The 12,300-nt window shown below is 37.5% G+C and overlaps 1 protein-coding gene across 1 annotated transcript in view; it reads right to left on the bottom strand.

Moving 5' to 3' along the window:
• The window catches only part of AXDND1 (axonemal dynein light chain domain containing 1), a 96,753-nt gene that overhangs the window by 20,698 nt on the left and 63,755 nt on the right, over window positions 1-12,300 (bottom strand). The window contains exons 21-22 of the mRNA XM_026509260.4: window positions 8,548-8,658; window positions 766-876 (exon numbers count right to left, since the gene is read on the bottom strand). Of these exons, the coding sequence (XP_026365045.3) occupies window positions 766-876; window positions 8,548-8,658 (222 nt within the window). The remainder of the gene's footprint in view (window positions 1-765; window positions 877-8,547; window positions 8,659-12,300) is intronic.

The following is a 12,300-nucleotide window of genomic DNA, read 5'->3' as shown; positions in this document are numbered from 1 at the left end:
GAAACACAGTGAGGAGAAAGGAGGTGTGGGCATGGGCTTGGGATGAAGGGGAAAGGTAGCCCAGAATGGGAACTGAAGAGGGGGCACCTGGGTGGCTCAGTTGGTTAAGCATCTGACTCTTGATCTCAGCTCATGTTTTGATCTCAGAGTTATGAGTTCAAGCCCCACGTTGGAGCCTATTAAAAAAAAAAAAAAGATGTGGACACACAGAGTTTAAATTTGTTTGAAAAATCTGGTAATGAAAGGACAAAGAAACAGCATTAAGCTGAGAGATAGATTGTGTAGGTAATAGGAGTACAGGTGTGAATGAGGCTGATGGGAAGTGACTGGATTTCGAAAAGGAAAAGGATACCCCTACCGTGGAAAATAAAAAGATAAAAGAGTGTCTCAGGTATGGTTAAATCTATATGAAGAAAGGAAGGGAGCTGAGGTGTTTGTTTATTCCAGATGACGCATTTCTATTTTCAATAGTACCTATATATATTCTTTTTTAAAAGATTTTATTTATTTATTTGTTTGTTTATTTAAAGAGTGCAAGTGAGGGGAGGGGCAAAGGGAAACGGAGAGAGAGAGAAACTCAAGCAGACTGTGCTGAGCATGGAGCCTGACACGGGGCTCGATCTCATGACCCTGAGATCATGACCTGAGCTGAACTCAAGAGTCAGTCACTTAACCAAATGAGCCACCCAGGCACCCCAGTATCTACATATATATATTCTTTAAAAATATAAAGGGAAAGGAAAGTGTAATACTAAATCATCTTACCTCCTCTTCTTCCTTTTCCTTTTGCATCTCAAAATTATCCTCCATACTTTCTTCTTCCTCCTCTCTAAAAGGCTTGCCTATCCCAGGTTCAATTAATTCTTTTATAAAATCCTGTGAGATAAAACAATAGTACAATTATAGCTTAGTGTATATTAATAATTTGTAGTATGTACCGATTATTCATTCAGAAGTATTTAATGAGCACTAATCTTGCAACTAAACACTGTGCTAGGGATAAGGGCAAAAAGGGTAATAAGAATAGCCCCTGTCCTCCTATGACCCAGCAATTGCACTATTGGGTATTTACCCCAAAAATACAAATGTAGTGATCTGAAGGGGCAACTGCACCCCAATGTTTATAGCAGCAATGTCCACAATAGCTAAACTATGGAAAGAGCCCAGATATTCATTAACAGATGAATGGATAAAGAAGATGTGGGGCGGGGGTCACACACACACACTGGAATATTACACAGCCATCAAAAATGAAACCTTGCCATTTGCAACGATGTGGATGGAACTAGAGGGTATTATGCTAAGGGAAATCAGTCAATCAGAGAAAAACTATCATATGATCTCACTGATATGTGGAATTTAAGAAACAAGGCAGAGGATCATAGGGGAAGACCTGAGGAAAAAATGAAACAAGATGAAACCAGAGAGGGTGACAAACCATAAGAGACCCTTAATCATAGGAAACAAACTGAGGGTTGCTGGAGGGGAGTGGGGTAATGGGATGGGGTAGCTGGGTGATGAACATTGGGCAGGGTATGTGTTGTAATGAGCACTGGGTATTATGTAAGACTGATGAATCACAGACCTGTACCCCTAAACAAATAATGTATTGTATGTTAATTAATTGAATTTAAATTTAAAAAAAAGAACAGCCCCTGTCTTAAGAAGCTTAACAATTTAGTGGACAAAAAAATGCTATGGATACATATAGTCACATGGTAGGAACACCTAATCTACAGTAGTGGATGTGGTTGAAAGAAAGGATTGGTCAAGAAGCTTTCCTGGAGGACATAATGTCTGAGTTTCTTCTTAAAGGATGAGTGAGGGAAAAAAGATAGCACGGTTCTAGGCAAAGGATGATGCATGGACATGACTGGCTCTTGAGAACAAAAGTAGTTGGTAGAACAGAAACTTAGGGGCAGATGGACAGAAGCAAAGTCATAGAGGAAGGGCTAAAGTGTCATTCCAGGGAATGGTGGTACTAATAAATTGACCAATCTGTTTTGCATTTTAAAACAATCACTCTAGCAGCAGGAGAGTAGATTTAAAGAGAAAGAAAGGGGAGAGGGAGGAAGAGTGGGAAGAAGAAAAGACAAGAGTAAGAGTTGCAGGAATGAAGAGGAGCATAGGATTCAAGAGATATTTCGGAGTTAACTCTTAGTGCTGGAGTGATTAGATCGATATGGGATGGCCCGGGAAAGGAAGCATCTTGAATGATACTTGGTGAATGGCTTAAGCTACTACATTGATGATAATGCCATTCACAGAGATAATGAACAAAGCTGCATAAGCAGGTCTGGGAAGATAGATGAGTTCAGACCAGGCTATGTGACTTTAAGGTACCACTAAATGGAAATATTCAGTAAGTAGCTAAATACACAGATCTAGAGTTTAGATGGAGGCATTTGGGCTAAAGATAATCATTGAACAGTTATTTGCATTTAGTTGAAGCCAAAAAAGTAAATTACATCACCAAAGGAGAAATTTTGAAGTGTTAGAAGATGAGGGCTTAGGACAGAAAACCTAGCCACATAAAGGATTAGGGAAGAAAGATGAGCCTGCAAAGAAGGCCGGGAGTTGTGTCAGAAATCTGACAGAGGCACCAGGAAAGTTTAAAGAAGAGAAAGAAGGAGTCAACAGTGTTGAATACCTCAAATAAGTCTACAAAAATACTGACTGAAAAATGTCCTTCAGTTTATTGCAATGATGTGTATAAAAACAGAAGCTAAAAATAAGTTCAATGCCCACAATAGGAAAATGCATAAATAAATTATGATATAAACTACCCAAGATATTTTATAGCAATTTTAAATTATGCTGCAGAAATATGTACGTGGTATAAAAAATATTCACAATATATTAGGACATTTTTACCAAATGAAAATTTTTCCCTGATAATGCTGTAAAATAGTTAATAATACAGAGAAATTAAGAATCTCAACTCTCAGAGGTAACAAACGTCTATCAGTTTGCTGACTATATTCTTCTAGACTACTTTATCCATATGTAAACATTTTAATATAAATGAGATAATCATATTTGTTACCTTCTATAATCTGCTTTTTTCAAGCCAATCTGCTATTGATGAACATTTATAGTTTCCAGTGCAGACGGTCCCTGACTTAGATGGTTTAACTTAAAATTTTCAACTTTACAATGGTAGAAAAATGATACACATTCAGTAGAAACTGTACTTCAAATTTTGAATTTTAATCTTTTCCCAGGCTAACAATATGGGGTTAAACTCTCTTTCACGATTCTGGGTAGCAGCAGTGACCCACAGCTTCTAGGCAGCCACATGATCACAAGAGTAACCAACCAATACACTTAAAATCATTCTGTTTTTCACTTCCCGTACAGTATTCAATAAATTACATGAGATATTCAGGGGTGCCTGCATGGCTCAGTTGGTTGAGCACGGACTCTTGGTTTTGGCTCAGGTCATGATCTCAGGGGTCTTGGGGTCGGGCTCCATGCTCTGCAGTGAGTCTGAAAGACTCTCTCCCTCTGCCCCTCCCCCCCAAAATAAATAAATTTTTAAAATAAAAAAATAAATTACATGAGATATTCAACATTTTATTATAAAATGGGCTTTGTGTTAGATGATTTCGCCCAACTATAGGCTAATGTAAGTATTCAAAGTACACTGAAGGTGGGCTAGGCTAAGCTATGATGTTGGGTAGGTTAAGTGTATTAAATACATTTTGGACTTACAATATTTTCGACTTACAATGGGTTTATTGGGCCATAATTCCAACATAAGTCAAGGAAGATCTGTATTTTGCTATTAAAAATGATGTTTTAATTACCATTCTTTATTTTATTTACCTATTTAACTTCAGTATAATTAACATACAGTGTTATATTACAATATAGTGATTCAACAATTCTATACATTACTCAATGCTCATTGTAATAAGTGTTCTCTTAATCCCCTTCACCTATTTCACCCATCGCCACCCACCCACCTACCCTCTGGTAACCATTAGTTTGTTCTCTATAGTTAATAGTCTGTTTTTCTATATCTCTTTTTCTTTGTTCATTTGTTTCTTAAATTCCACATAAGAGTGAAGTCAAGTGGTATTTGTCTTTCTCTGACTGGCTTATTTCACTTAGCATTATACTTTCTAGATCCATCCATGTTGGTGCAAATGGCAAGATTTCATTTTTTTATGGCTGAGTAATATTCCTCTGTGTGTGTGTGTGTGTGTATGTGTGTGTGTGTGTGTGTGTGTACCACATCAGCTTTACCCATTCATCTACTGACGGACGCTTGGCTGCTTCCATAGTTTGGCTATTATAAATAATGCTGAATAAACATAGGGGGGTATATATCTTTTCAAGTTAGTGTTTTCATATTCTTTGGTTAAATACCCAGTAGTGGGATTACTAGATCACACAGTAGTCTTGTTTTTAATTTTTTGAGGAACCTCCATACTGCTTTTCACAGGGGCTGCACCAGTTTGCATCCCCACCAAGAGTGCACAAGGAATCCTTTTTCTCCACGTCCTTGCCAAAACTTCTTGCTCCTTGTGTTTTTGATTTTAGCCATTCTGACAAGTGTGAAGTGATATCTCATTGTGGTTTTGATTTGCATTTCCCTGATGATGAGCGATGTTGAGCATCTTTACATGTGGCTGTTGGCCATCTGGATGTCTTCTTTAGAGATGTCAGTTCATGTCTTCTGCCCATTTTCTAATTGGATTACTTGGTTTTGTGGCACTGAGTTGTAGTTCTTTATATATTTAGGACACTAACCCTTTATCAGATATGTCATTTGCAAATATCTTCTCCCATTCAGTAGTTCTCTTTTAGTTTTGTTGATTTTTCCCTTTGCTGTGCAGAAGCTTTTTATTTTGATGTAGTCCCAATAGTTTATTTTTGCTTTTGTTTCCGTTGCCTTAGGAGACGTATCTATTAAAATGTTGCTACGGTGGGTTGGAGAAATTACTGCACGTGCTCTCTGTTAGGAGTTTTATGGTGAACAGGAAGGTAAGCCAGAAGAAATTATTCAGGATGCAATGCAGAAGCAAAGAAAAATATGAAATAAGATAAAAGACATGGGTATAGATTCCAATACATATCCATTCAGAGTTCCAGAAAGAAAGGAGAGAGCAAATATATAGAGATAATATTTGAAGAGATAACAGAATTTTCCATATCTAATGAAAGATACGAAGTCAAAGATTAAGGAAACCAAGAGAATCCCCAGAAAAATTTAAAAAGGAAAGGAATTCCACACCCACATATATCAGAGTGAAACTGCAAAATGCCAAAGACATAAAGATCTTAAAAGTAGCCAAAGAGAAGAGAGGGATTAACTTCAAGGAACTGACAGCTGAATTCTCAGCTGTCAGTTTGGTAACAATAAAATCCAGAAAACAGTAGAAATAGTATCATCAATGGGCTGGGAGGAAATAGTATCATCCTAGACTTGTATACCCCGCAAAAAATGTTAAGAGTGAGGGTGAAATAAAGACATTTTCAGACAAACAAAAATTAAATTTGCCTCCAGTAAAGCCTCACTAAAGAAAAATTTAAAGATTAGGGCAGAAGGAAAGTGACCTCAGGTGGAAGATCTGAGATATCTGAAGGAACAATAAAGAAATTAAACAAAAAATCAACTCCAATCACTAAAGGCATTCCTGCTTAAGTCATAAATAAGAAGAGGATGCTATTGCCACTACTATTTAACACCAAATTGGGAGAATTATTCACTGCAATTAGACAAGAAAAAGCAATTAGAGGCATAATAATTGAAAGAGGTAAAATTATCTCTATCTATAGATGATTTGTTTAATATCTGGAGAACCCAAAAGAATCTATTGAAAAACTACTAAAAACAATAAGATAATTAGGTAAAGTCACAGAATATAAAATTAAAATACAGAAATCAATAACATACAGTTACCAGTTAGAAGATACAATGGTAAAAAAGATCCCATTTAAAATAACAAAAAATAGGGGAGCCTGCCTTGGCTTCGGGGTTGTAAGTTTGAGCCCCATGTTGAGTGTAGAGACTACTTAAATAAATAAAAACTTATAAAAAATAAAATAGCAAAAAATAAAATGAAATACTCAGGCATAATACAAGAAATGTGCAAAATGAGAAAACCATTAAACATTATTGAAAGGCATTAAAAGTAGACATCCTACATTTTTGGATAGGACAACGTGACAATATAAGTATCTCTGCTCTAAGTTAATATATGAATTTAGAATTACCCCAGTCTTTAAAACTCATATTTTCCCAGGGGTAGATTATAGAGTTACATAGAAGAATAAATAAGCAAGCATAGTGATGAAACCCCTGAAGAAGATCAGTGAGGAGGGCTGGCCCAGCCAGATATGAAAATGCATCATGGCGCCTCAAAAAATTAAAATATTGTGGTGATGACCCATGAAGAGATAGATTAATAGAAAATAACAGAAATTTCAGAAATAAACTTAGGTTGAGTATAGCTATCTTCAAATGCTAGAAAACACTGTAACATGGAATGTTGTAAATACTATGATGTGGAAGACAAATCAGCTTCATTCATATCAACCCAAAAGACTAAACAAGGACCAGTGAGTAAAAAATTACAAGGAAACATATTTCATCTAGTTCAATAGAAAGAATAATGTTCTAATAGTTAGTGTTCACCAAACAAATGGGCTAATTCTGAAAGTAGGTCTCTGAAACTTTATCTGAATCATAGGCATCATAGGCATAATGATCAAAGGTGGGTATTATAAAAGATTCACACATTAGATGTTTGGCTGAATTCAATCACCCTTAAGATTCTTTCTGTTCTTAAGTCTCTATGATTCTGTATAGTTCTTGAATTTAATCTTTTCATAGATCTTTTGTGTAGCCGAGATCATGTCTGTGGTACTTAATTTTCCCAAACTATACTGGTAATTTAAGATTTTTTTTGAGAGAGAGAGAGCTCATGGTGTGGGGGGCAGAGGGAGAGGGAGAGAATCTTAAGCAGGCTCTGTGCTTAATGGACATGGGCTCCATCTCACAACCCTGAGACGATGACGTGAGCTGAAATCAAGAGTTAGACACCCAACCAACTGAGCCACCCAGGCGCCCCATGTAATTTAAGATTTATAATGCTGATGAAATCATTCAGTGATTAATTCAAAATAATGCTGGCCAAGATCTGGGCAGCAAAGAAAAATAAGCATTTGTAAAAGATGTATAATTTAGAAAGGTGGTGTTTCTTCAGTGTTTAAACATAAGATAAAAGTCCCACATGTGTGTCGGTAGAACCCTCCCTGGCAGACCCATCACATAGACGCCATCATATCTCTCCTGTACAGGTCACAGATCCGATAGCAATGAGGGCTTCTTCAGTCTTTACTGGAAACCAACTCCTTCAAACAGACTGAAGTAAAACTAAACATTTGTGACTGCCATGAAGTACAGGATATTCATTAATTTGGGATCCTCAGTAAAGAGCTGATAGTTAATACCACAGGATTAGCACAGTCATGTGTAGGGCGTAGAATGAAAAGTGAAAGTAGGTCAAGGACAGAATATCAACATTTAAGAGGCAGGCAGAGGAGAAAGACTAAAAGGAGAGTGAAAAAAAATAAAGTCGGAGGAAAAACAGGGAATTTTTGTCTTGTGAGGAGAGATTACAAAAGGAGTGAATGACTAGTCGACAGGGTCAAATGTTACAGAGAAGTCAAGTTAAATACGGCATGGGGGGGCACCTGGGTGGCTCAGTCGCTTATGTGTCTGCCTTTGGCTCAGGTCATGATCCCAGGGTTGTGGGATGGAGCCTCGAGCACCGAGCACCCAGTTGGACTCCCTGCTCAGCTAAGAGTCTGCTCCTCCCTCTCCCTCTGCTCCTCCACCTGCTTGTGCTCGCTCTCTTTCAAATAAATAAATAAATAAATAAATACAATCTTTTAAAAAAAAATATGGCATTGGGGTTCCTTGGATCTGACAATAAGGAATCATTACAGTACCTTGCAATTGTTTCAGCATTTTAAGAGAAATGATTGTGACAGGAAGGAGAGAATGAAGTAGTGGAAAAAAAGACATGCTCAAGGGATATATCTTTTAGAATGAAAGCAAAGGCCATGCTTATAGATTGTTTATATATTGACACAGTGGAACCACTAGAGAGGAAGACACAGAAGAGAGAGGACAGCGGGCTGGGATTAGGTGCTCAAAGGAAGAAATAACCTTAAATGGGAACACTGAGCCTGGAGGGGAGGGGAGGAGGAAGTGTGCACAGAAGCAGACCGGTCTGAGGACATGCCTCAGGAAGCGGCAGGCAGCTCCCCCTCTGAAAGCCATCCTTTCCTCTATGAAGGATGAAACAAAATCAAGGATGAAACAAAATCTAAGAAAGTGAGGAGAGATGCAGACGCGGATGATTCTCACCCTTAGAAGGGAGAACTGCCAATGATTTCAGTCAGGGGCAAAATTCTCTTCTGCTAGAGTAAATAAATGAGGACTCAGAACATGAATCCTTATCTATTGAAATACGTGGGAAAAATACAGGAAGAACCTGAGTAATGACCATGCCAACACATGGCAAATACCTCTTCTCCAAATAGGCGTTCTTTTTCTTCCTTTGTCAGTAACTTCATTTTTCTGCCTTTGATCCCAGAAAGGAGGTGAGAACATGTGGTGATCCACTCATAACTTTCTCTCTGAGAAAAGAGAAAAGATAATTATTAAGCAGAAAAAAATCAGACTATACCAACTCATTTATTCACTCATTTCCATTGAGGAGCTACTGAGTACGACTCCTCTAAATACAACTCCATTCAATTAACTTGTTATTTGAAATCTTCAGTTCGAAGATTTGTGCAGAAATGATTCTCTATGAATACAGACCTAAAATCATATCACCTCTTTGTTTGAGATCTGGGTCGTATGGGGACAAGGAGCAGTGAAGTGCCATAAAACATGATGAAGAAAGACTGCTGGACTTATTACGGGCAGTCTGTCCCAACAAATGGTTCGCAACTGACCAGGTCAACTGGGATTGCATAACAATAATAATAAAAATAGTCCGCATTTACGTGGCATTAATTATATGCCAGATTCTGTTCTAAGCATGTGCAATAGTAACTCATTTGATCTTCAGTATGAAATATATGCTATTATTTTTTACGAAGTATAACTGAAATAACATTACATTGAGAACAAACTGATAGTTACCAGAGGGGAGGTGGGTGGGGGTAATAGGTGAAATAGGTGATAGGGATTAAGGAGGGCACTTGTCGTGATGAGCACCGGGTTATATATGGAAGTGTTGAATCACTATATCGTACACCTGAAACTAATATAACACTGTATGTTAACTAGAATTGAATTAAAAATTTAATTTAAAAAAATTTAGAAATTTTAAAAATGGATTAACCCCAAAACAAACACACACACACAAAAAGAAATAACATTAGTTTCAGGTGAACGACATAACGATTCATATTTGTATATATTACAACATGATCACTAAAATAAGTCTAGTGAATATCTGTCACCATACATGGTTAAAATTTTCTTTCTTGTGATGAGAACGGAAATATATACTACTACTATTCTCGTTTTTTAGATGAAGAAACTGAAGAACAGAGCAGTTGAACATCTTGCTCAAGGTCATATATATAGCTAAACACGGTATTTGGACTCTAATCCGGGTGGTATGGACTTCTAACTACTACAAAAATATTACTCCCCTGCCCACATTAAAATGAGTAAATAAAGATTGGGAGCACTGTTTTGGGGGCAGTGCCTGGGTAGTTCAGTCAGTTAAGCATCTGACTCTTCATCTCAGCTCAGGTCTTGATCTCAGGGTCATGAGTTCAAGCCCCACACTGGGGTCCATGCTGGGCGTGGAGCCTATTTAAAAAAAAAAAAAAAAGAGGAAGAAGAAGAAGAAGAAGAGGGAGCAGCACTGTTTTGGAAGATGTTCTCACCCTTAAATAGCGAGATACCGGAAAGGTCTATAGCAGGTCGCATCCACCTGTAATGCTACATTCCCTTAACCAAGATCTCTTAAAGCTAAGATCTGGCTTCAGTGTATAAAAGAGACAGCAGAGGAAACTAGGAAACATTATCTTCTCTGGGGATGGAGATCTGGTCATTTTAACTATCAAAAAACTGTACTGCGTGGGGAAACAATGACCCACTTTAGGTTCCTGAAATCAACCATAAAGAACCGTAATATGTCTTACATTTTTCTCATTATTGACTTAATTTTAATTGTGGAATTATTATGAAATGTCAGAGCCAAAAAATTTTAGAAATCAAATCTAAAACCTTATGTTCTAAATAAGGAAACTGAAGCCTATGGGGGTAGAGTAAGTTTAGCACAGCTTCGTTCATGTCACTGATAAATTTCAATTCTTGATTCAAGGGTTAGGATGTTGTCTTATTCCATTTCAGAAAGAGGATCAAACAAGGGATGTGAAAGTATTGGGTTCTAGTCCTAAGTTCATATAATTGACTTCTTGAGTAAATCCTTAAAAGTCTTCTATGTATTAAAAACAAATGAGTTTGTGGGTGCCTGGGTGACGGTCAGTTAAGCAAGCATCTGCCTTCGACTCAGGTCATGATCTTGGGGTCCTTGGATCAAACCTCACATCAGGCTCCCCGCTCAATGGAAAGCCTGCTTCTCCGTCTCCATCTGCCTGCCACTCACCCTGCTTATGCTCTCTCTCTCTGCCAAATAAATTAATAAAATCTTTTAAAAAATGAGATTGTTGGTTTACTATAGGTGACCCTTATGCAGTAGAGAACTGGCGAAAGCCATCTTGTGGGGTGGGGCGTCCTAATTTGTAGAATTTGCTGATTTCCATGGCATACACACTCTCAGCATGGCAATTTCAATGGTATTCATCAATTCAATATGTTATCACTAAATGTGGAACTGGGAATGGGTGTGCACAGTCAGCTCTTGCTTGCCATTGTGAATCTCCTTCACACCACTGCCCCTAAGGATCCTTCCAACTACAAAATTGAAGCATATAATATTTAACTTGATTCTACCTAGAACAAAGAATTAGTTAATTTTGAAAATAGTAACAATATTTTTGAAATCTTATTTCTTCAGAGTTAATTCATCATTCATGAGAAATAAACTATTTTCTAGTTGAATTTGCATACTGTGAACCAGAAACTAGTCATTTTCTTATAAACTTCTCAGATATTGAGAATACTGCCATAAGACTTCTGATGGGGGTAAAAAAAAAATCAGTAGGATTCTTTTGATGAAAGTGTTACTATAATCTATGGAGTTAAGCAAGTTTTCCTTCAAAACCTTCAACATCACCTTTGACCAACTCTAGACCAGTTTTGTTATTAATCAAAACATACAGATCTCCTTCCATCAATACTCTTATTTAATTCTGATAAAGCCTAATTCAGAGCTGTGTCAATAAATGCGTCTGGTGTAAAGTAAAAGCACTAAAATTCACATCTGGGATAAAGAAGGAGTTAGGAAGCAAGGGATGGTCCTAAATGTTAAGCCTATTGTAGAGGATCAAAAGCAGGAGAAAGAAAAGATTAGAAGAGATTGTCTTTTATAGGGTACTAGTGGTGAGACTATGGTGGTAATGGAGTTATTAAGAATCAGACCAGATCAAGATATGCCAAGATCAGATGGTAAGTAAATAGAATTATTAGTTGCTGGACAATCTCAATGTCTTGAGAAAGTAGGTAATCCCCAAGACTTCTTAAAAAAGTAATTTATCTAGGCAGCTATGGTGGAAGAGTTGATTAAGAACCATCAGTAAGAGTGATCAAAATCCAAAAGATGCTTACTTAAGAGGTTTCCCACTCCAGAATTCTGTCCAGTATCATGCAACTCTCATTTATTGGAAAGGAGCCCAAGAAATATTATATTGTGGGAAACTATCACTAAGATCATCCAAACATCGCTCCAGTAGGTTGGCAAGATGTTGTTCTTCAAGGGCTGGAATGTGGCTGGAACATGGCACAAGCCACACAGCATCACAGGATACCCACGTTAGACGAGGCTTCTCTAGAGGACCATCTTCCACTCTTCATGGTTTAGTAAGTGGGGAACAGCTTAACAGAAGACCTAAGTAGCCTGGTGGAAAGTGTAGGTTCTCAAAGAGATGGTCAGGTCATGGACCTCTAGTCATGGTCTGGGGTGGAGCAGGCAATAAATGGCTTATTGCATGAAGCTTCCACAAAATTTCATGAGGTGGGTGGTTTTATACAGGTCTCCCATGGTCCTCTCAGAAAAGGCGCTTCACAGCAATATCCCCACATATTGCTATAGTCTTAACTTTAATGGGGAGGTACACCTCAAACATCCTGAA

The sequence above is a fragment of the Ursus arctos genome, unplaced genomic scaffold (assembly GCF_023065955.2).
Source record: "Ursus arctos isolate Adak ecotype North America unplaced genomic scaffold, UrsArc2.0 scaffold_2, whole genome shotgun sequence".
Classification (NCBI taxonomy): Eukaryota; Metazoa; Chordata; class Mammalia; order Carnivora; family Ursidae; genus Ursus; species Ursus arctos.
Note: the sequence above shows the minus strand (reverse complement) of the source record. Positions and strands in the feature narration are given on the sequence as shown.